This window comes from Varroa destructor, unplaced genomic scaffold, assembly GCF_002443255.2.
Source record: "Varroa destructor unplaced genomic scaffold, Vdes_3.0 BEIS01000004.1, whole genome shotgun sequence".
Classification (NCBI taxonomy): Eukaryota; Metazoa; Arthropoda; class Arachnida; order Mesostigmata; family Varroidae; genus Varroa; species Varroa destructor.
In genome coordinates this window covers 3,557,136-3,582,133 of record NW_019211457.1, presented here as the reverse complement: position 1 = coordinate 3,582,133, position 24,998 = coordinate 3,557,136, and the positions used below count along the sequence as shown (strand labels likewise).

Below are 24,998 nucleotides of genomic sequence, written 5' to 3'. Positions count from 1 at the left end.
GGTTGATACAATGCAAATGAGTATATGTCATGTTCTTGTTTATCTCTGATGGCTGAGTGCTCGTATAAGCAAAAAAAAACACGTCTTTCCCAGGCAGTTTTGTTGTCACTGGGTTCATTCTCACATACTATCTACCATTTAAGTAAACAATGTAAATTTAAAGAATCGCTTAATAATATCACATTATAGAAACACGTCCAGGACACGCCAGATAATTACGGCTAGGATTTATCCTAGTTGTACAGTTTAAGGTTACTATCTTGGTAACAAACCATAGCTGAGTACCACAATCTAGCAACGTCGGAGTTGGAAACAACGTTGCACTTCTCCCACGACGCGATACCATCTAGTCTGCGGACCATGGCATTGCTGAAAAGCATGCATAAACACCCAACAGCCATGGAAAGCCAATGTGGTACTTATTAAGGGTCGTTTTTTCTGGTGGTTCTTAGTACTCATCCTTCCTTTTTACCCCCCTAGCCCTTCACTCCATCCAACGGAGGTGCCTGTCCTCCGCTAGCTCACTTAACCAAATTGTATGCTGAGTCTGAAAGCAGCTTGTGAGCCGAAGGGCGTCGTACACTGTCTCACGATGTTCCTCGTGGCCGCTGTCCGGCCGACGGAGCCCAGCCCGGCGTAACGAACGGGATAGCCGAGTCTGGTGCACAGCAAAGAACGTTCATTCCATGCTCGCATGCCTAGTTGTTCAGTCAGCCTTAAGCGGTCTTCGTCACCATTCTCTGCCAGCCCACTGGGTCATGGGACATGACTGGGTAGCAAGGCCAACCTCTGCCTGCTTGGTGTTCGGTAAAATTCGCTAAGCAAGCCGCCTTTCTTTTTTCCGCTTCTAACTAAGCCGCGACAGCCCCTCCTTGCGGAGACAGACTCTGTACAGTTTGCTGCAGCTATGACCACTGAAGCCACTACGTCGTTATGAGAGTAGATCTCTTAGTCGCTTCTTCGGCTGCTTGCTGTATTTAAAGGCGGTTCATAGTCCCAACACTCTTGACTAGCTGCCGCGTTTCATCGACACTGAATTGGGTTCCTTCACCTCATGCACTGTACCCTCGTTTCTTGTGACAGAAACGGACGATGGCGAGCCACAGAGGCCGAGCGCCACAACTTTTAGTGGTGAGTTGTGCTTTGGAAATTTATGGCCTCCCCTTTAAACTTGATAAGTGGTGGACACTGCTCTAGCTTGGATAGAGTGCGGGGTTCTATTCTTCCTAGGCGGTTGGGCATGCCTGTCTTCCATGTCCTAGCTTAGGGCCTTTTCGGCTTGAAACAACCCGCCACTCTCGATCGTATTCGCCGCAATCTCCCATCAGCCTCCGGCCAGCAGAACAATTCCCACACGCCCAGAGCACCCCTCGTCTATCGACTGTCGCCAGCATGTCCAGCCAGTAGATGACATCCACTTCTCTTGCGTCTGGCCACCCATCTATATTTTCTCTTTGTCTTCTTGTCTTCCGCCCCCAATAGAACGAAAACAGCAGCCGAATGAGAGCTTTCGCGATAGAATAGAGAGTAAGCGAATAAAGCAGACACGCTTTTGAAGTGGTATAAGGGGTACTTTGCTACCGTTCGACGCCGTCCCTGCATCCGCGGTTGTCGCCTCCTTCCAAGTTGGCTGTTACTGCTGCTGCTGCTGCTGAACGAGATGACGGTAGTGTCGTCTCGTGAAATATTTTATTATTTGTGCTGCTGATGCTCAGTAGATACGCGTTTTAGGAAAGGCCGCCTAGGTCGGCAGACCTTGGTTACCCTTCATTCGTTTTTTGATGGGTCCGGAATGGCCTTGGAGACCTCTTACTAGGTATCCGTGCTAGGTGGTTGCCTTTGGTTGACCTAAGTTAGTAGGCGGTAAACCGACTTTAGCTTTATAGGATTGAGCATTGAACACTTAAGACAGCGGCGGCGACAGCAGCGGTTGTCGTTTATGTCACTGAGTAGGTGGAGGAGGCATAACCTGACTAAAGACTTGACCCTTAGATATTTTCGGGAACAGGAACGGATCTACTGCCGGACTGGGGGGATTTATGGGGTTTAGAGTGACTAGCCATATATCTTTTGGCTATCGACAAACGTCCAGGATAAAAACGGGACTCCTGAGCAGGAGACAACGATATCCAACCAGCCCGTATAGCTGTTTGGTCGAGGCGCCGCCGTGTCGCCAAGTCGGCTCTATGCATCAGTTCAGTACGGTGCAACTTTCCCTGATTTGGCGTGCTGGCTGGCCTCGCCTTTTCGTTGTTGTGTTTCTCTTTCACTCTGTTTCGCTGCTACGCTTTTCTTTGCTGTCCTTTCTCCATAATGAAAGACAGCAGCTGCGACTGCGGCAGTCGCAGCCATGGCAGGTGCAACAGCAGCAGCAGAAGCGAATAAGATAAGTCGATAGAACGGTGGCGATAATAGCGGTTACGGAACCAACAGGAAATGTGGTAGCAGAAACGGTATAAAGGCTAAGATCCTTGGAGCAGGGTCTGACCAAAAGCGGCATTTTTTCATCGACAATCGTCCAATCTCTCAAGGAGGATAGTGTCCAATCCGGATGTAGTCATAATGGATTCTGCGATGACGAAAGCGGCGCAGGCGGTGTCAAAGGGAGGCATTCCCTCCCCTACACGAGTGTCACTTCTCATTTTGTAGCACATAGACAGCGTACGAGATGTGTTGCTGTCGCTTTGGGAGAACTTTTTCGACAAGCATATGACTGTCACTCGTCGCTTGCCTGAGTGGTTTCGTTCCTTGAGTGTATCTGCCAGTATCTTTATACGTGTTGGTTTATCCATAAGTGTATATGGGGATTTCGGCGAGATATATGTTTAGCCGTCAACGTTAGTATTGCTTCCACGGGAAACGCTATGGGACGCGGCGATGGGTTCCGCGATACGAAAAAGACAGGCGGAGGCTTCCAATAGCAGTACTTACATGACGAGAAAGTGCCCGAAAGCGCATTTGCAGCTGCATTCTCCCAACTTTATCACCCTTGCCACTACCCCTTCCTCATCCCTTCGGCTCCGCGCTGACGCGTTTTGTACGGGCAACCATATAAATCAGAGACGGATAGGAAGCATCGGATGGTCATTTATTCTTACCTGCGGCTCCATCTTTTACGCCCAGACCCACCAGCCAACTAGCTAGCCGCTTTTTAAGACTGTGCCTTCCGATCTGCTCTCTCTTCCCCCATAATCCTGTGTGCCACTGCCTGTCGTGGCTTTCCGTTCCTGTTTTATGCGGCTTGCTTCCATTGATCAATGATTCGACAGAGAGATAGCAAACATTCTGACATCATGTCTCGTTTCTGGGGTTTGATGACCTCTAGAAAGCTGTTTATACAAATAGATACAACGCTTGTCACAAGCCATCCATCCACGTGTGTCATCGGATAAAGTGAGTTTCCAACAACTGCAGCTAAATTGTACTACATCCGTATTGTTTATTATTACTGCTAACAGTAGGCAGCTAGATGACCAAATCGATGATGTCTGAATACTGAGAGGTCAATGAGTATATGTTGAAGCGGCATCATAAAAAATGCTACAAAAACAAACGATTGTTTCGTTTCACTGAAAACGCTTTTTAGTAAGGTCAGACCTAAGCCCTGGTTTGTATTGCTTGCCCATCACGTCGTATCAATGAACAAAATTTATGTTTGTTAGAATGTTATAATGACGTGTATGCTGATTGTTTAATATATAATACAGTAATAAGCAACTAGAATAGGCCTGTTAGATTACGACCACAGGGATTACTCCGGTGGTTAATTTTTACCTAGGGGTGCTTGTGAGACTAACTGCGTACCACATAATCACTAAGCAAAAAAATAGAAAAAAAGTATTTATTGAAAATATCATTCAAGTACGACCACTAGTTAAGTGCATGCGTGTAAAAGACGATCCCTTCGTCTACATATTTTATTATTAACTATCCCTGGCTGACAAATATGAAGCCTGTGATGTAACACACTCTAGCGTCCCGCATGGACAACTCGCTTGACTCCATTGATTGGTCCCGTAGTTGCCACCAGGACGACCCAGCAACGTGAGATTGTAGCCTTACGGATTGCTGAACCTCTACTCTTTTTTTCTGCGTTTTTTTCCATCCTCCTTAGCCATATCCGATTGGTGGATATACGACCTGTAGTTTTGGTCAAACAGCTGACATATGGACGACGTATTGAAGGAGAAACAGGCCTGATGCGGCAAGTTTCACCCAGACAAAGCAAGACAGGAGCTGTTCCTGTCTAAAAAAACGCCACTATCAGGAGACTTAGACATCAAAGCATACCATGAAGGCCAGAATGGCCCTTTGGGTCGTTCTGTATTGGCGATTCGGTAGGCATCATCCTTTTTCGACTGTTGTAGTCGACCAACGTTTTCATCGTCTCGAGGCTACCAGGACTGGCGCTTTGCTCCTGCTGTCGCTGTCTCACCACTCCCGTCATGTCCACCCGTCGCGTGAATTATTACTTCACTCATCCTGCACTTGATTGAGCAGCTCGATTTACTCGCTTGGTTAGGGTATGGTCGGTTCCTTTCAGGCGAGCCAGCCGCCAATGCTGGCCGCAACATTTCCCCTGTTCGTCTGCATCGGGCAAAAACGGGAACCGAGAATGAAGAGCAGCAAAGAGAAAAAAGACAAATCGAGATCGAGAGCCTTGCCGTTGAACGGGGCTGCAAGCGGCCGCAGCAGAACTGAGCCTTAAGAAGGGGCGACGAGAACGATGTCTCATCTTCCTTGTTGTAACAGTAATAGTAGTAGTTGTCATCACGGTCATCTTAGGATCATTATTAAAAGAAAATACGGTGCTGAGTCACTGACTGGCGTGCCATCTATTCGATCGAATAGCCGCTGTGTATTGTTCCCTCTTTAAGTATAATATTACGTTTGGACTACTTCACCGCGGGGCGAGCTGCTGCTGCAAGCAACTGTGACCAATGCCTTTGGTACTTCCCTAGAGGTCTCGATTCGCAACCGCCAGCTCCCAATCGCTCCCTCAGCCCCCAATTAATGATCGTACCGCTAGTGAACGCCGGCGCCAATGGCAATACTCATGTCGTCCCACGTCGACGAGGTCCGTCCAACTTAGCCAGGCCAGCCAACGATGCACAGTCTGATCACGGAAAACAAGACTCGTGAAGTTTTGATGGTGTAGATGTGACTTCGACTTAGGAACAGCTCGCTGTGTTCAGCTGTTTTAAAGCTGGAACTGTGTGACGTTCTGGTTTCGAACGTCGCAGCAGCCTACGGCGACGGTTCATCATGGCAATGGTGTCGGTTCCCAGGGACGGATGGGAGTAACGTTCTCGTCGTAGAAAACCATAGACGGAGACAAACTTGTTGAAAAAGCATTGACACCTGCACGGGAAATTCCGATAATAAGATGGCCATAGTGGGCCGAGCCCTAAAAAAACTATGGTAATCTCATTTGAAGGTCCGGTGTGATGAGCAAGAGATAAAAAAAAAAACGAGCAACGTAGAGTTAGAGGACCATGAAACACTCACCTGAAAAGTAGACACGGCGCGGCAAAAAACAAAGAATATGGATAACAAATGATAAAAAGAGCTGGCGGAGTCGGGAGGGAAAGCGGCTCTGGGGACTGAGTTGGAAAAGGGGACGACGCCATTCACTGGCACATATAAAACTTTCCTCTGGTAATGATTCTCCAGGAAGAGCTCAGCGGCTGCCGTAATCGTCCTCACTCTAGAACGTTTACAAATTTTCGTATAGGCCCAGTGAAGCATTTAGAAAAGCTAAATGGAAGTTCGATAATTTGAGTATGAAGTTTAGGAAACTTAGAGAAAGTATTGAGCAGAAGCGGGCTCAAACAGAGATTCTTCACAGTAATGCCAGCAACCTCCGACTGACTAAACGAAAGCAAACTGTTAAATTTCGCTATTCATTTGAGTGGGTTAATCGCGTTGGAGTCAATATTATTCGCCAGCCAGTGAAATTTTGTGTCCTATCGTCTGTTTCGTTCCACGATTGCAGCGGAAAGGGCGGCAGGCTGAATCAAAAACAAACAAGGACCTCTGCGTTGGGTCGGGTGTCATCAATGATCGACAAACCTCAAGGGGGTGAATTGACGAAGATATACTGAAAATGAAGTGGATAGCTACATAGATGAAAGGGACTGAGCATATGAGCTTGGCTCAGTCTTACCGAATACTATGACAAAGCTAACACTGACCATTATTATATCTCTAGTAAAATTTGGGGACCTAAACCAATGGAAAATACTCTAAATTCCGAACCAACAATCAATGAGTAAATGATTTGCGACAATTAGGTCAATGGAGCTAAGGTGCAACGGCAGAATAAGCAGTCTTCAAGATGTCAACCTGTCGGCTGATAGACTTGACCGTTGATGGCTGAGCTTGCGATGAAACCCCTTTTAGCTGGTTTACGAGCTGGTAGCATGAAGTTGTGTTAATGGACTACGGAGCTCATATCAGCAACATAACTCACTGACTTCCTTTCTGGTCAGTCAGCTAATCCTTAAAGCCACCAGCAGTGTCTAGAAACGTAATCCGGCGTAAGCTTGTGAACCGGCCTTCGTCAACGGGTGCGCTTTTTTATTGGCCGCTCAATCCAATAGTTCAGTGTGATTTTCTCTCCACTAGACAGCGTCACTCTTTAGGTACGCGATGTTATGACCGTGATCACCGTCATTATCCGCATGACCAACTCATCATGACGATGATGAGATAGGCTCGTTGCTTTTGCCTCTGCTTCATCGGCAGTGTCGATCCGTAGCAAGTCCGAGCAGTCATTAGCGTGCGCATGCGGCATCGAAGCAGAAAAAAAAGGGTGAAAGGGGAAAACCGAAATTATGAAGGGGCGCTACGAATGCATGAACAATCGCATAAGCGCCATCACCACCATTACCACAGCCATCGTCGCCTTCGTCGTCGTCCTTCAGAAAACGAGCACGCTGAACAAATTCACTAATACTACTAGTTCGGAAAGCGGCCTGCAAGCTGGCTCCACTAGGACATCCACATCTTGAAGTATTGTCGGCCAAGAAGGGCGCTTGAAGACGCACAAAAGAAAGAAAGAGCTGAGAACAGGTAACTCGAGTCGATCGAATCATCACAAAATGAACCAATGGCAAAAGAAACCAACAGCTGCGCACTTAACGCAGCAGCCGGTTGCTCAGCAACTAAAACAGCCCTGGCTAGCAGACGTTAACCGTTACTGTGCCGTTCGTTTTGGCATTTATAACCTGCGGATAATATCTTTATTGCAGGACGGCCTTTATTGTGAGCTAGGTCAATCGGCAACTTGGTCAGAAAGTAGTAATGTGTTATGGGTTTTAGCCCCCGTGGAGGTTTCCCTAGCTTGATATGGACTTCATTTAAAAACCCGCGCATTTTCCAAATAGCAATAATAGCAGTCGCAGCAAGCAGGCTATTTTAGGACACAAAAAACAACTCGTAGTGAGGTTGGCCGCGTATCGTTTCTGCTTCTAGGTCCGTGGATTTATTATCCGATCGCTTCGTTTGAAGAAAAAAACGCTTCGAACGCAGCTGCAACCGTACAACGATTGCTTCTGCGGCAACGGCCCTTTCCTATTCGTCGTCTCACTAGCGTTGGTAGTAACGTGAACCAACAAAGCCGTACGATTATCTCTGCTGTCGTCACTGTATTTTCAACGACTGCTGCTGTTCTCTCTATTGTTGCCTTCTCATACTGCCCCCAGTTACTCCGATATTTTCTGGCCACCACCTTCGTTAACGAAATGAATGCGAATAAAAACTGAATACAACGAAGCTGAAGTAACGAACGGCAGTTTATGAGATGAAAAATGCAGCGGTAGGAAAAGTTGTAGTAACGGCGGTGGCACCGAAGGTGCAACGAAGTCAAACTCCAAATGCCACCAGAATCGCCTATGCCACAATAATAACAACAACAATGAAAGAAACAAACACATAGAGTAAACAAACGCCAGCACGTGACCAATGTAACCGCCGACAGCAACGCTGTAAATAAATTATTTCGTGTTGATCTTTGGCTCGCGCCGCTAGTCTAACAGCTATTCCTGCTGCAGCAGGAATAGCTGATGGTTCGGCAATGGATGTCCGTGTAGGACATTACAGCGGCTTGAAGCTAGTTACTTCGGCTGGGGAACGATTTCACACTGTACACACAGAATGCATACGGCCCGGTTGATTCAAATAGACCGACCTATGGCGCGCTGAGCACCCACACGAGAGACAAAATAGTAAGAGAGGGAAAGGGGAAGACGCACGAGAAAGTTTGACGTAAAATGAGAAAACGAAAATGTTACAAAGATGAAGAAATATTGTTTGTCGTTGCACATATACATTCGGTCTATATATGCGCACGTACGTTGTCAGAGCGCATGTGCGAGAGGTGCCCATGATAATGGTGGCGCTGTCGGAAAGGTCCGAACGATTGTTAAGTAAGTTCTTTTCAGGCTTTGTCCTAATTTGAAGACGTCTTATTTCGAGGCGAGGGAGCGCGGACCGTGCCGGGAAAAGGAGACAAAGTTTTAACAACGATCGACGTACTGATTGAGAGTGTGTCTTGGACATGCGGCTCAAGCATGGACAACGAACGAACTTATACAAAATTATCTATTAGAGATTTCAGACTGTCAATTGGTTAGTTGTTACCTAATGCGAGCTACTGCGTATACAGTAGCTCGCATTAGGTACAGGTAGTAACAATGATACATAACGATGCCTGTAACAAAGAAAAACACTCACGAGTGAGAGCTTTCTCGCTACACGTGTACATATTATATAATATTGTGTTCGATACTTATACACTATATATAGTATTACATAACAAAGCTTCTGGATTATGGAGCATCGCCATTATTACGAAAGGGGCCAACGAAGGCGGGTGATTCAATTGCTGAATTCCTCGTTTTCGCACATATGTTAAACGGCGTATTATACAACGGATTTCCTGTTAGTGGAACTAACTGTGCTTAGCCCTACCCACTGAGCTGTCAGCTTAGCTGGTAAACCATCCTTTGAGGTCATGACGTAGATTTTGCATCCAGTCTTATCTTATAATGCTTAATGGAACATTATAGTTGTCGCTGCCCACTGAAGATTTTAATTAACAGGGCAGCGGTAGGAGCATACAACTTTAAAGAAGATGAATTCAAGTAGACTATAACTTTCAAAAGAGTGCGTCTAAAAGGGTTAAAGCACTCAGTGAGACGGCCTATGTTCATTTACCGGAGAAACTTATCTCACTCGAGATGCAGGCTAAGGATAATTTCTATAGGATAAAAGCCCTATAAAAGTGGCCTTCAACGGAACTCTAAGTAAAAGTCGCGGCTTGTCTATTAAGAAGTTAAGTTTAAAAAAATCGCTTCTAGAATGCTTCTCTACGAAATCCACCACATTTATTGTCACCAAAAGTTGTGCAAAGGTGGAAGTGGTGCAATACGAAGTCCTGCTGCAATATACAATACACATACTGCTGTCTTGACAGTAAATTATTTTTTTATCGACCCGTCTGATGAAAATAAATATCAGATACTGTAGTACGCTCAGGAGTAATAGTCTTTTGATCAGATGATACAGACAGCAGAGGATGCTTCATTCATATCCAATAATCGTACTAAGTTAAGGCGGCCCACTTCCTGTCGTTTACTACTCATTGAAACATCTGTCCAAGGCATCTATAACGACGTACGAAACTCCGTTTGAATAAGTAGCAATGGCAAACGATATAAAATTAGACGTTTTAGTAGTTTTTTCCTTTTCACAAGAAACGCTCAATCAGTATGCTGTCCCATTCTTCTTGCAACGCTTAAGCTTTTCGTTAGCGTCAGGTAACGCTCAATCGTGCTCACTGTTTTGCTCTTTACAGCAGGGACGCCTCCTATTGATTACACACTATCATTGTCGCATAGTAGAATCTACTCGAGCATATCTTCGCGCCGAAAAAAAAACAGCCGTTTTCATCGCGATGCAATCGGTTCTAAGAGGACGCTCTGCTCTCTTCGTTATTTTGTCGGATTCAACAACGAACTCGCTGATTAAGGCTGAATGCTTCTGTCAGCTCTGAGCGCTTCTACGTCCAGAACAGCAATGCCGGCCATGACGAGGCGTTGCCGAGAAACACGGATACGCTAATGAGTGAAATTAAAAACAGAACGAAACGAAAAAAAATCGTTGATGGGAAAAACAGACGAAATTCTCATTTGATCACGGAACGCCGCCCCCGTGAATGCCCACAGAATCCCTGTAGGATACGCTTTTTCGCTACTGTAAGCGTTTGTTGTTTCGCTTAGGTGCGTTTACCCATCTTTTTTGTCGTTCTTCTATATATGACCACTAGGGCTGTAGGAGTTATGAGAGAAGGCGGTCATATAACGTTGACGCTGGCAATGGGCCCAGGCCATCGTTATCGAACTAGACAGATTATTGTGCAGAACGGCAGACGGCGATAGCTAGCTACTTGCGTGGTATTTATACAGCTGTTACTGGCGCATCATGTCAATCCGCGCCCCCGAGAGATACACAGGACCATGCAGAATCATTCAGTTGTATCCAATAGCTAGTGAGGGAACAGAGTTCGAAGAAGAGGATGTTTGATAACAATCATTTTAGAACCCTCCGTTGTTTCCGTTTTTGCCAGCAACTCCTATATGGATCCCTATATCCTTTCTGCCCGTCACTACGTATCGTCTTAGAAAGTTTATGGCTCTTGCAGCTTCTTAGACAGCCGTTAACATAGTTATTCTTGAAAAAAAATGGTGTATAGAAGAGAAAGGGGGAATCCTCTGCTAACCATGGAAAAAAACCATTAACAAGGGACGCCGGAGCCGACAACGCCGACGGTCAATTGCAAAAAGTTTCTACTCGAAATGCTTTCGACTTTGCTATTCATTCGTTAGACCATGGTGCCGAATTGGAAAAGGCTAGTTACAAAAGAACTCAGGCACAGGCAATCAACGAGAGAAAAATAGCCGGAACACTAATTTGACCCATAGGCCCGACAACAGGCAATATTGGGAGTATTTGCCTTTGGTTGAGGGAGGCAGAAAATGCCTTTAAAAATGGCAGGGTTCATTCAACATAGACTAGCAATGGAAATAGACCATATTTGCAGGAACGGAACGCGAGAAAAGAAACATTCCAGTGCTGACAAAACAAATACCTAAATGCTCAACTGGACGAAATTTGTTACTTGAATAATTCAGGCGGCTATTTGCTGGTAGCTAAATCGTCATACAGTAACGCATCTGCGTCAGGCCCTATTGGTTCGCTAGTTTTTCATCTTTTAGCTATTGTTTTTTAATCAAGGCTCACGTAGCCAGCTGAGGACTGCGTATCGACAAAGGCTTTGTGATGAGCGTTATGAAGGTAAAGTGTGGAACACTAAAAGCCTTCAAAGTACAGACAATTCGTTGCTTTACGAGGTACTGCACCAACAGCAGCAACAAAAATTGGAAAATTACGGGCATGCGTCAACAACGCCGTTAGGCTTAGAAAGGGCAATGCCCAGTTCTTTGTTCGAAATCGTACCCATCGAAAGATAAACTGCCGCACTTCTACATGACGAGAACTCACCACCTCTTATAAAATACACAGCTAAACTTCCATGTGTAGAACATCTAAAGGAATTGATTTAAGGACGCAGTTCCTTGTATAACACATAGTTTCTCTATCGCTCTCTGCCCCCTCGGACTCAGTTTAGATATGTTGCTCTCATATGCACGTATGAAACGAAAGCTCTATTTTTAAACCTTTCTTAGTGACTACACTTTCTTGCTGATACCATTACCGTAGCAGTGGAGAAACAACGTTGCGGCGCTAGTCCGCTTGACCACGCGAGGACGTGAAGTGGCCATAGTTAAAGGAGAAAATAGGTTTACTGCGTGCGACCTTCAACCTTTGCTTTTTCCCCGTCTTTGCCTCCTTGTGATTCTTCCGATTCCCACTTGCCCTTGCATACTTCTATATTGCATGTGTGCGCGTTTGAAATGACATTATGGATGGTAGCCGACAGCTTTTCTGAGGCCGCCGCGGTGATATTTGTAGGTGCGTTAGTCTTGCGGCTTTAGTCATCGTGCGAAGGCTTGTAACGAAAATGCGAATAGAGAAAGAGAGCATATGGTTCGTTCGTTTTCGAAGACGAAGGCGACTGCGGCGGCTGTCACTCCAGTCGATGATGATTGCATCTAGCGATCGCTGCAAACGGCAGCTTCCTTGCGTACCAACGTTGCCACCCCTACTAAAGGTAGTAATGCGGGATAATACGAAAGCTCGCAGAGCCTGGCGCACGCTAGGCCGAATAGCGGACGCCAGCCGATGGAGGCCTCCCAGAAGCGTACGAAAGTAGAAGAAGGACGTAAGGGAAGGACCTTAGCTACCGCTTCCTTCGCCTGCCCACGTCCTTCATACACTACGTCGACAAGGGCCGACCGTCGCGACCAGGCTGGGTTCGGATCGGATCGAGTCGGATAGCCGATAGGGGTCGTCCTTTTTCAATAGCGATAGCTCACGTGTTCTTGATGTTCATGTATTTTGCTCGTTTTGTATCGTTGTTCTATGGCTAGCTCGGTTGCAGAGCTTCTTTGCGCGGGTGTGTGTGCATGTGCATAAACGAGGTCATATATGTGCGGAGTAAAAAGAACAATTGCTTTCCAACCGGTCGCTTGCTTATAAAAGGGCAGTGGAAGACATATCGTGCGCATGCGTGTAGCTGCAAGTATGCATGCGGCACGATTCTAGAATAGCGGGCCTTGTTTCTTCAATATAGAAACCTGAATAACAGCGTATACGATGGTAGGGTAGGCGTACACGGTTTTTAAAATTTCTCCGTTTCACATCGCGACATGAAATACAGTTTATTTATTAACATGACATAGTGAATATATGTGTCTCTGCGCAGAATTTGAACCGGCACTCGGTTTTTACTTAATATATGAATAGAGGACACACAAGAAATGGCAGATACAGCCATGGGACATAATAATAACGCGATCTTTAAAAAAGTGGAACTGAGAATTAGTTTTAACGCATGCAGTTATCCAAATGTTTCGCAGGTTCAATACTAACTGCTATCGTTACATATGCAATAAAAATAAGTTAGTCTCAAAACTTCGGCTTTGTTATAAATTTTATAGACATATCCGTGAGTCATGTTAATAATCACTATAAGAGTAAACTATAGCCATAAATCCATAGCCTCAAAAACGTCCATAAGTTAGTTTATAGACTTTATGGGGATGAATTATATATATATATATATATAATTCTCTCTGTCTCCGTGTATATATATATACATATATACATGGCTTACAGGTTTTTTGTTTTCGGAAATACGTTTGACTTGTGAAAGGCACGGCAACCTCTGAAAAGCTTGACACTGCCTTAACGTCATCGTCTTCATAGGCAACTTCTTCGATTTTCTGAAATTTGACTACGTTTGATCACGTTGCAGTAGCCGTGTCTTTAGGCTTGACTTGATTTTCTGATGCCTTTGGAATTTAAATCTAGTTTTTCCGCCGACAGTGGTTTCTTGGACAGTGTTTCAGTTTTTATTCAACCAGTTTGCTTGACTCCCCATCTGATAACGCGTCGATAACCTCTTTTTTTTATATAAAAAAAAAATATATATATATATATATATAGGGAGAGAGAGAGAGAGAGAACAAGCTTCTGTAACAAGTTAACAGGTCGAGATGGTAATAAAATGAAGAGTCTGACTTTGACCACTTCCGCTTCATCATCGTGTTGTAAATTTCAGTAGTGGACAGACTGATATTTGGTGTCCAGTTATAATCAGCCTTGGACTTTGTGTGCAGAGCTGCTATTACAACCACTGAAAACATTTCGACTCTTTGGGTCAGCTGGCTAGCCAGTCTGCGCTATTCGCAACCTAGGCATCGCAGAAAAATCTAAATTAAGGAAGGAAAAAAGCCACCGCCCTGTATAGGTACAAGCGTGGGCTGTCCATGCATTAAGGGGTTCGACGGGGTTGATTTGCGTTGTAATTAGCAGCGGTATCTGGTGCTCGGGGGGTTGTTCCTAGGTACTAACTACCACTTCGTGCTGTTAAGCCGCAAAGATCGTCGTTCGAATAGGTTCGTCGTTATTTAGTAGCTGGTGGCGTTTACTTTTGATGTCGTGGATGAAGCTGTGAAATACTAAGTGTTCTGCGAGCTTCAGAGCCCCTTTCAAAACTTGCTAGTATTTTACCTCTTACTCGGCCCATCACTCACTTAACGGAATCTCGACCACTATCCCCGACTTTCACAACGGTACACGATACCTCTGCTGCTAACGTAACCATTACTTTGTTCTGCCTGATTTGCCCCTTGCCTTAGCCAGATGGCGTGTCGATGATGCTTTCATTCTGTTTCAAGAAAGTTCTGCATGTGTTGCTGATTTTCGAGATTCCGCAGATTAATTTCTTGGGCTTTCAAACAGACTATTCGTCGGACAAATCAACTACCTGCGTGGACTGCAGAAGGCCAGCCGATAAGTTCGATAACGTGTACCTTACCTAGTCCCCATGTAACTCTGCCCGCTGCAACCCTTAGTGACACATCCTTCCCCTTACAAACTGGCTTTACTTCAGTGTCCCATTTCCCTGGGCCTGAGTTGACCTGCTTGCTTCCCTATCCCTGTATTTTTATGTATGTCAAGGTTTAGTAAAATCGAGCTTTTAATATATTGTGGTAAGGCCAGTGCCTCGTCGGTGCCCGCAGCGGCGGTGCATGGCCTCAGCCACTGCGCGCAATACAGCTCCGTCTGTCCAAGCCGACCGCATAATTTTCACTGGGCAGCTCTCCCAATAGTCCATTGAGACACTGGACCGTCGAGTTATTCAATAGCCTGCCCCTTTGCTATTCACCCTTGCCCTAAACAGTGGATAGACGCAATCCTGAATGAGAGGGCTAAGACGGAAGAAGACGCAGGCGCAAGCGTTGAGTAGTCCCACAAGCTTCCTTCTGCTATAAAGCTTGCATGACGGCTTCAAGCCGGCGATGCAGGTAATATTATACAGCGGTGTATGAATACCACTCACAAGCCAGCTTTATTATCTACTGTTATTCCGGCCAAACAGGGGCAGTTGAAATTGATGAAATAAAAAAATAATTAATGGTTTGTTCCAAGCAGCCTTTTGTAATATTCGAATGGAATACTGCTAAAAATCTTACTTGTAATCCTTCAGTTAGGAAAGTTCTAGCTTTATAGCATTGAATAACAGGAACATTGCTTCGGAAATCAAATATAGCAGTAGTTATCTATTTTTTCGTTGTTGTCCTTTTCTGTCAATATTCCAGGTGTCGTACGCCCGCCCGAGCAGCGAGGCGATTAAGGGCGCCAACCTGTACGTCAGCGGACTGCCCAAGTCCATGACCCAGCAGGACCTCGAGCAGCTCTTCGCCCCTTACGGCGGAATCATCACGTCGCGCATCCTCTGCGACAACATCACCGGTAAGCAAGAGGCCCTCAAACTTTCATTCTGCAACGACAGCAGCATTTGAACTCACAGTCATTTGAACAGTCATAGTTATATGGAAAGGCGTAAACTACGCGATGTCTTCTCGTTGTTTTACAAAATACAGCTTCTCTCTTACAGGAATGATAATGATGCACTATTATTATTTTTAAAAAGAAAATGACATTGAGCGTAAATATACAATGAGCATAAATACACGCTCAAAAATAAATTTGAGTAAACCTCTTTCCTTGTTAGTGCATGCAACAACAACAACAAAAGCCATTTTGTCCATCTTCGTCTTTTGGCCCCTAGTCGTGAGGTAATAAGCGTTTGTTATCATTCCAAAGCCATCCTCCCTGTGCGCAGCGATTCCCCGACCGGTCTGTGACGTACCGACAGTATTTGGTGTCTTTGTTCTGTTCACTTTTCCACCCATATCCAATGCTTCCTTGTTTTTGTCTCGCTCTCCCCTCTGTCTGGATCTGGCTACCTTTGCTGGCAGATTCTCCATCCATCGACTAACCGGAAGTCTCTGCAGCTTTGGAGATTCGGCCATTGACTCCGCGGCTCTGTGCTCATCGTTTCTTGCCGCAAAATGGAGCCAGCGGTCCTTTTTGAAGGCAGCAAACGATTTACTAAAGAAGGCTCTGTAAAGAGTGGAGCTCACCCGCAGCGGCGGCGTGGTGCCGGCAGACCAGCGGGTAGGGTTTACGGTTCGAGCTCAATAAGGCATTACTGTGCGAGAAGGGGAGATGGTCCTCAGGCATCTGGAATGAAGGGAAAATCTGCTGCCGCTAGAGTTTCAGCCGCTTTGTTGAGTACATGGAGAGACTGTGGCCTAGTAGGGGAATGGGTGACCGTGATGCAGCATCGGTCACATCGCGGACCAATCGAGTGTCTCGGCTATGGGTTAGTGGGCTCGGTGGCGACTGTCGCCAGACTCCCTGGACGGTGCAGTAGCAAAAACGAAGCGCCACGCGGCGATGATCCATCTTTTGGCCTTTGGGATCAGACACGGCCACGCTTCAGGACGTATACTCAAGCCGGTATTCTCTCACTCTCTTTTTGATTCCTCCTATTTTTATTTCCCATGCTCCGATACGTTCGCTTCCGATTAAAGCCAGACTAGGATGATACTCTAACTCCTGAGCTTATTTAAGCTCATAGACAGCAAAAATGAGAGAAATACACGTCCGTCGAACGCGTCTGTATTACGACTCTTACACGGCGAGTCCCTTCCCTGTGATCGTCATCGTCTGCCACAATCACCGGTTTCGTTATCAGCAAAAGTAGCAGATACTTTTATCTTTCGCGCTAAATTCACCACTGAGACGGTGTATTCCGATAAGCCATTATGCTTCGGTGTGAATCACGAGCGCAACACAGAAGACTATTCTGTACGACATCAAGGGCTCTTCTATACGTACCGACTTTTCTGGAGATAAGAACAAGCAAGCAACGGACTTTAAGCTTGATATGTCTCTGAACTCTTGTGATACTACGGTATCGGTTCTTTGCCACGTAACTTAACTGTCTTCTTACTTACTCTGTGACACTGTATTAAATTTACAATGCTGACTTTACCTGGGGTAAACTTTCATTTTGGCTTGTCTCCCTTTTATTGTATCCCGTATGTCAACGGGACCATCCCTGTTACGGCATACTCGTTATAATGGCCGATTTCTAGAAATCGAGGTGCGCCCATTACCGGAATCGGAAAACAGATATCCAAGAAAATATCCTTGTGAGCATCCCCACGGGCTTTGGCGATAAAGACGCTCCGTTTTCAGAACGATGATCCGTGAGTGATCTCGAACGAATGCAACAACGAACACAGGCGAAACGATGACTGACTGACTGAATCAAACTTTTTTCTCATTTTATCGCTCGCCATGGCCACAGACGTTTTTTCTCTCTACCCATGCATTCGCTGCCCGTTTCTTTTCGACGAATATCTTCGTACTATCCGACGGAGAGCGTTTCATAGCATATAATCCTGATTGATTTTGTCTTGTTCCCGTTATGAACCCAGCAACCGAAAAACAGTCCGTAGTGACGCTTACGACGTCAACATCAATGCAGCGAGCCGTCGTGACCCAGAAGGGGTAGCCTATGGTCAGCCCACCTCATTTCAGTGTGGCGTCTGTGCGTTCTTTGCTCGTGTGTACGAATCACAGCCATTTGTACCTGAAAACGCCCTAAATCTTTCTTTCAAATCCCTGACCGCTCCCCCAGTATCTTTTCCCCATTGCCTTCCTCATGCTCCTGTTCTATACCATGCCTCTCGTCCTTTTAGTCTGTCTATTATACTACCCTCTCCTCGATGGATGGTGTGTGAGGAAACAGTAACGAAGCCGGGAGGGGCGAAACTCCGTCTGAATCTTCACTACTAATTTGGTTTTTGCCGCTGCTTCGCCGTTTTGCGGCTGTTTGCTAGGCGTCATCTTTCTCATGGGATAGCGACGACGTTGATGTCCCTATAAGTGCTGTAGCTCCGCCCAACAGTGGAGACAGCAGTAGCGCTGGAAGGCTAAGAAATAAGGACGAGCAGTTCGCTTCTACCTAACCGGCTCACCCATGATACGCCTGTCGCCAGGCAGCCAGCGGATATTAGGTGGAATACATTACGTGGATATCATTGTGTCGTCACACGTTTATCAACGGCTCGGACAGTTCCAGTCTCAATACACCCCATAGCTTCGAAAACTCTCCTAGATCTACAACAACCTTTCTAGTACCGCCACGTTTCAACGTTCTCGATACTCATACAATCACTAGCACTATCACCTGATCCCCTTCCGCCGCCCCCATCGCCACAGCCACTGACGGTGACTCCAATGACGCTAGCCAATGTAAAGGGTTCGTTCTCTACAGACCGACTGTTCGTTCTTATTGCTCCCTGTGAGCTCTATTTCTGCTGCGAACCGTCTCGCTCTGAAAAAGGTTTATATTGGTGGAAGAATATAAGCCGTTCGACTCACCTTGCATCAGTCGTTCTTACGCCGCTAGCTTCGGTTAGCCTCTTGCATCGTTTCTTCTATAGTCTTTGCCTGCCGATCGCAGATCGCTTCTGCAGGGACTCCACACAGCGGCCTATAGCCTCAACCCAGTCAAGCCAGCTACAAAATCTTTGCCCTTAGATACAACGAACGACGACAGGATTCTATGCTGTCGTCCCATTTTTTCTCAGTTAGAAGCATGCGTCGCTGTCTAGTGACGTCCTTCTCTGCCTGCCCTTGTTCAGCCCACCCAAAGCTTCAGCGTAGTCACACTTGCCCCGACGATCCTACCACCTTCACTGAAGAAAACCAACGAACTTCCGAAATGTGTGTTTTCTGATTTGAGAGTTTTATCACGTTTTTGTCGTGGGTCGGTCGTAGTACGGAGTCCTGGTTGGCCACCGGGAAACCATCAGCTGCTAACTTTGCTGCGAAATGGCAACAGACGAAACCAGGTCGTACAACCGCGCCGGCGCAATCAGCTTGCCCACTTCCACATAATACCACCATGGAGGAGATCGTGGATCTATCTAATGCCATGGGCGTCACGGAAGGTATAATTTAAGGCTTGCCATTCCTTTGTTCATTCAATGTGCGCACGGATATCCGCCTCGGTTTCGTTCGTACTGTCGCTACGGGTCTCTGGCCATTTATAGTTCCCAATGGCGGTTTCGGTTCGGAACATTCCGAGAAGGAAACGATGGAAACCCGTGTGAGGCCATGTTTCCTTGCTGTTTATAGATACTACTGCTTCGACAAAAAAAACATTTGCTTAAATTTACAACGTACAAACATACCATACACATCAGTGCAAGCAAATATATTCTTTTCTCGTTTGATTGTTAGATCATACGGCGGTCAAGTCCTCCGATAGCTTCTCCAAAAGACTGCGTATTACGGGTATTGGATAGTTTCGGTGTTCTATTCGATAGCCATCTTTGATTCAAAATAGTTCAAAGCTAAGCAAACATGCCTACGACCTGCTAAAGCCCCGGTAGGCGCAAGCTATGATTATCGGCTTTGATCTCTGAGCAAAAAGGTCATCATACATCATGGTATCAGAGACGACGGGAAAAAACCTGACCTCTCGTCAAGTTGTATCTTTCAACGGTAAAGAGTCAATGGCTTTCTAAAAAACTACGAGGCTGTCTAAAGAAAGGTGTTGGAGGCAGCCTGCAACCGCCATATTAACTTATTTTTGTTACACATACAATTCACCGAGAAAGAATCGCTACTTTTTTTTGTACACCTAAGATTAGTGAGCAACTTCCCTTGTTATGTGCGCGTTTCAGAAACGCATTCATCCACCCATAACCATGTGCGTTATCTATGTTAATGCTAGTGCAAAGGTCTATCAATTGACAATAAAATGATTTCCTTACTAACATAGCGGGATTGATTCACTTGAAAACCCAATCACATTCTGTTGTCCGCGTATCTTTACTAATCCCAAATCGAACTGAGTTGCTGGTTTATAAGCTTCCCTTTTGTATTCTCTTCGTAACCTACTGGCCTCTGTTCCTTTTACTCGATTCGGTAAAGGCAGGTATTTAAGAGTTCGTACTGACTTTGTTTGTCTGTCGTTTATCTTCGAAAGTCGAAACGGTAGGCAAGACTACGTAAAAGGGTCAATTGGACAGAATCGTTTGCTTTCGGGTCGCAGGGTTAATTTTCATTGGCTCTGGCTAGGCCATTGCCGACGGGCGACCTGTATGTGCTCCGTTATCGAGAACGATCGATCGCCCTATGATAGGAAAACTGGGCAGTCGCAGGCTTGGGTAGACATCTGATATCGCTCCTAAGCCCGCACTACATCTGCATGATAAAAGCCAGCAAGAGCATTTATAGCACGGTATCGAGTAACTTGCCGTAACATGTACAGCATGCAGGCAGTGAACAGGCATCGTCCATCTGAAGACGCCTTTGAAAGTACCCGAGCAAAGGCTAATTGCAGCTGACGAGGAAGTGTGGACCAAGCGAAGAAAAGACTTTCTGCTTTGTGAACCTTTCGATTGGCTCTAAGCGGATGAACGATTCGATGCACCGAAGTAAGCAACGAGACCGTTGGCAGATGGAAAAGCATCGCTTTAAATAGGGACTCTGCAACATTTGCTTTGAAGAGAGGTTAAACGCCTGAGCACCTGTAAAGCGCTCGGGGTGAGATTTATCTTGAGCAGGTTGATCCTGATGACTCGTTGATCAGAATGAGATCTTGCCGTTTTCTGTATTATAGTTCACACGAGACTTTAGTAGTACAAAGATGTTTCAAGGCGAACTTGTCTATCGGCGGCAATCTACAGACCCCGGTTGATTGTGCTTCGTATTACCACAGCTACAATGCCAGTTTGGAGGGTGCTAGACCATCTGTAATGGTAACGTGGACCGACTGCTTTGAAAAATACTGTAAGGCACCGTTCCTGAGTGCGTGGGTGGATTCTGCCCTATATACTCATTAGCTGGAGTTTACATGACGTAGCACCAGCATATTACTGACACACTAGTAGGCAGCTTGCTTTTTTGATTGCCTTCCTCCGCTGACTGTTACAGCTCCGGAGTGCTTCGGCCTGCTGCTATTCCTTCATTTGCTGTGGAGCTGTGCAACCAGCCCTGTAGCGTCCACGCCGCAAACACGGAGACTCGGTTCACCCCTACAATGTGTTACCCGTGTTGTCTTCCTTCGCCTTGATCTGTGCTCATTCGTTTTGCCCCATGCTTGTAATGCTCTAACTCTCTTCGAGGGATGATCACCATTGACGGTTACTGTTTCCTGCGTTATGCTGTACTGCTGATGCTGAGTACGCTTTCCGTGTGGTCGTGTGAGCCTTAGAGGCCGCGTCTTGCCACTGTTATCCACGTACCGATTTCTAATTTAATTTCGGCTGTCCCAATCGGTCTGACTAACGTTTTCGTTCATTCTCCTATATCCAAACAGGCGGACAGCTCGCCAGAGGGATAGACAACAGATGTGGCGAACTGCACGACTTGTTGTATTGGGCCGTATACAGCTGTATCGCACGCCGCACGAAACGGACCAGCAAACATGGGGAACGACGGCTCAATGCAAATAGACAAATACCCTTTGGTTACAGAACCGGTAACTGCGCCGCTGACTTCGACGGTTTGCTCCTGCTAGACTTTGCGGGACTCTGTTTAGCTCTATTCGGCAAACAGACACAGACGATAATATAAAGTGGCACCACAAACGTACAGACTCGTCCTGCTCTAATAAGGTGGTTAGTAGGCAACTTGCGTTTTGTCATGTCGTCGTCTGGCAAACCAAAAAGTCGCCTAAAAGCTGCTCAACGTTGACTTACGTCACAACGCGCACAGCCATAACCATCGAAGGCAGAAGGTTAGACCCGATCAATCGCCGTCACTTTCGGCAACAACAAAATGCACGCTGGCTACAATCGTCGGTCATGTGCCTAGGGAATTGCCGAGTACGTTTGCACAGCAAGTTCTCACAGGCCTAAGAAAGGCTCCCGACAACGGCTACCGACAAGGACTGATACCTTCCTTTTTTTTTTTGCATATATATGCTTGTGATATGGCGCGCTTTGTACGGCCCTATGTGGATTCTCTTCCCTCTATTGCTTCCGGTCCCCTGACACCAAGAGCAGTTGTTCAGCAACTAGCGATAATGCACTGAAAATCCAATGGAAATCATAGTGGGAAAACCGTAGGTAAGCTGTCCGCTGCGGTGGTTGCGTCTCCCGAACAGTTTTTTCCTTCATTGCAGTACCCTCTCTTTTATGGTGTCAATCCTGTTTCCTTGTCAGAACACGGAAGGACTTTGCGTGGCAACTCAGCTGATATTTGACGGATGCAGTGGCGTCCCCTTGCCACCAATATTACCATCTTGCCGGCCACTAGTTAACACCACGTGACTCGACTTTACAAGTAACCACAGAAAGGGCCTCCACTGGACGTCCGGCTCCGGTTAGTGAGGTTTGTACAATCGTGCAAAATTCGATGCTTGCTGACATTTTTGATGTGCTTGTCTTTGGCGCGCCCGGAAATATCGTCGACATACCGCAGTTCGTGTCGTTTTCTTAACGCTTGTCTTCCTGATGGTTACGGCATCCGGACGCTACCACTCTTGCTTGAATTGTTCTACCTTGGCTATTTTCGCTTCGTAGTGTCACTGGCTAATAAACGAATATCTGTTTCAGGCCACTGTTTTTCAGTGACCGCCTACAAGACCGCCGAGACGATGGTGGTCACGATACTGATCTCGTTAAGCAACCAGTGGACGACTTTTTTCGCTTTTCGTAATAGGGACTTGAGCTCATTAAATATACCACACCCGTTCGTCTGGATACATGAGACACTGTCGCAGAAGCGGACAGTGGGGGCGAAACGGTTTTTAGTTTCGACTGAGGGCTACCCCTTTTCTCTCGCACGCACAAATGCCCATCCGCCTATGGCTCGTAGGGATTCGAGACAGATGGGGAACTGATCCACTTTCTATTATCGCATCGAGCAGGCGGCTACCCGATGATCAGTCCCGGGCTAGCAAACATAAGCACGGGCAGAAACTCATCTCCCAGGAGCAATCATACGGGTGGCAATGATAATTCAACTCCGCCGCCTCTTTTGCACTTGTCAGCGGTCCAGCCAGTCAAAGCCCCGGTTCCAAATCAGATAAAACCACCATCGGTCCCGTCGTTCGGTGACAAATGGGTGGCCGGATGTTTATCTTTTATTTGGTCGTAGTCCGACTTCTCCGGACGTTGGGTAGAACTGTTTAGCTAGTCGTCTAGCTCGGATAACTACCACAGCTGGCTCACGTATGCGGAACAGAATGTTTAGATAACGATAAGTAACGGACGACTGAAGTGTAAAAAACAAAATACTAGGAGAAGTAATTAATAGTTTTCTACTTAGCTTCTGATTGTCGTCGTAAAACTTCAGATTAATTGAATCTTTTTTTTGATATATAGCTATTATTATTTTGCATATATAATACTAAACATACTAAGAACTATAATGACTAATGTGCTTTTTCTTCTCTACCTGTTTGTTCTGTATGATTACTTTGCTTTCATTACTATTACTATTATCAATATGCAGGGCTTTCCAAAGGCGTCGGCTTCGTGCGGTTCGATCAGCGGGTCGAAGCTGAGCGCGCCATTAAGCATCTGCACAACACCGTGCCTGAGGGAGCTACCGAGGCCATCACGGTCAAGTTTGCCAACAACCCAAGTAACAACGCCAAAGCTATTGCGCCCCTCGCGGCTTACCTTTCTCCGCAGCGCCGTTTCCCGGGACCGATTCACCATCCTGCCAACCGATTCAGGTATGGCTTGCCTCCGCTGTCAGCGGCCGCAGCCTCGCCTCTCGCCAACAACCCATCGACCAGGTACGGGACAAGTTCGGCTCCGAGAAAATAGGAAATCATATTCAAAAAAATAAAGTAAAATGTAAAGAAAAAAAGTATTAGAAAACAACAGAAAACGCTACTAGTTTTCATTTGAATGATCAGTTTGATCACAATTGATTTTGACAGAAAAAAGTCCAAGTAATCTTGCTCGATTTTTAACGATTTAAATGGACTGGGGTGCCCAATGGGTACGTGTGGACGTAACCACTGGTTCCATCCCAACTTCTCGGACTTCGACGAGGACAACTCGCGCGCCGGCGTCATCTCGCTATTCGCCAAAAGTCAGTCGACATTAATCTAATGAATCATTGAGGGGTAACTTAGATCTACCGATGAAAACACACACATTGGACAAAGAATAGGAAACAACTGACAACGAACGCAAAAAGAATCGCCGGCCCGCGAGTTCAACTCGCGGCCTCTTTTCTTCTGCATCGGTGCCGTCCCGTTACTGGTTCTGTTATTATTGCCTGGATATGTTGTATGCTTTATTTATTAGCTTATATTCATTGTTATGCCGTGTTACATTATTGGTTTATTGTTGCTATGCTTTGATTGGACCCTTGTTGAAATCGTTTATTATTATTATTATTTTCATTATTGAAATTTCCTGACTAATTGAATTGAATTAAATTATGATAATTTCACACCTCGGCCACGTCGTGTGTGTCCTTCGAATGGGACGTTTTTAGACGAGCTCATTCAACTTTTTATACCTTTTGTTGCTTCGCCATTGCACTTGAGTCTTAAACGTTGTGTCTTTGTTGAAATTTTGCCGTCTCTAGTCTGAAACTTTTGTCCCGCAGAGAGATCATTTCGAGTAGATCTCTGCTTCGAGACAGTTCGATGGAAATACATTTTATCGTGCGTTTGTGACGAACCCTCAAAACTTAACTGACCATCAACTTCACGGTTTGCCGACGAATGACTCGAAGTTGCTGGATTCGGTTGACGTTGATTTCTACCATTCTGCAGCGTCGACTACGAATTAACTTAGAAATAACCAAAAAACCGTGTAGTTAGAACTAAGTTTACGTTAATCTTTTCTTTTCGTTAACAACTTGCCTGACTTCGCACTAATTCAGTGATAGAACGTTTGATTTTCTTTTGACGGGACGACCCAGAAATCAAGACGTAGACCCACCGATCTACGACAGTGACGAAT

General features: G+C 45.9%; 1 protein-coding gene across 13 annotated transcripts in view; it reads left to right on the top strand.

Annotated features, from left to right (window-relative positions):
* Window positions 1-24,998, top strand: part of LOC111250370 (ELAV-like protein 1) — a 333,939-nt gene that overhangs the window by 295,962 nt on the left and 12,979 nt on the right. For 12 of the 13 annotated variants that reach the window (XM_086988632.1, XM_086988633.1, XM_086988637.1 and 9 more), the window contains 2 exons: window positions 15,291-15,444; window positions 23,524-23,812. In XM_086988632.1, the coding sequence (XP_086844758.1) occupies window positions 15,291-15,444; window positions 23,524-23,812 (443 nt within the window). The remainder of the gene's footprint in view (window positions 1-15,290; window positions 15,445-23,523; window positions 23,813-24,998) is intronic. The other variant, XM_086988636.1, reaches the window with a different exon arrangement.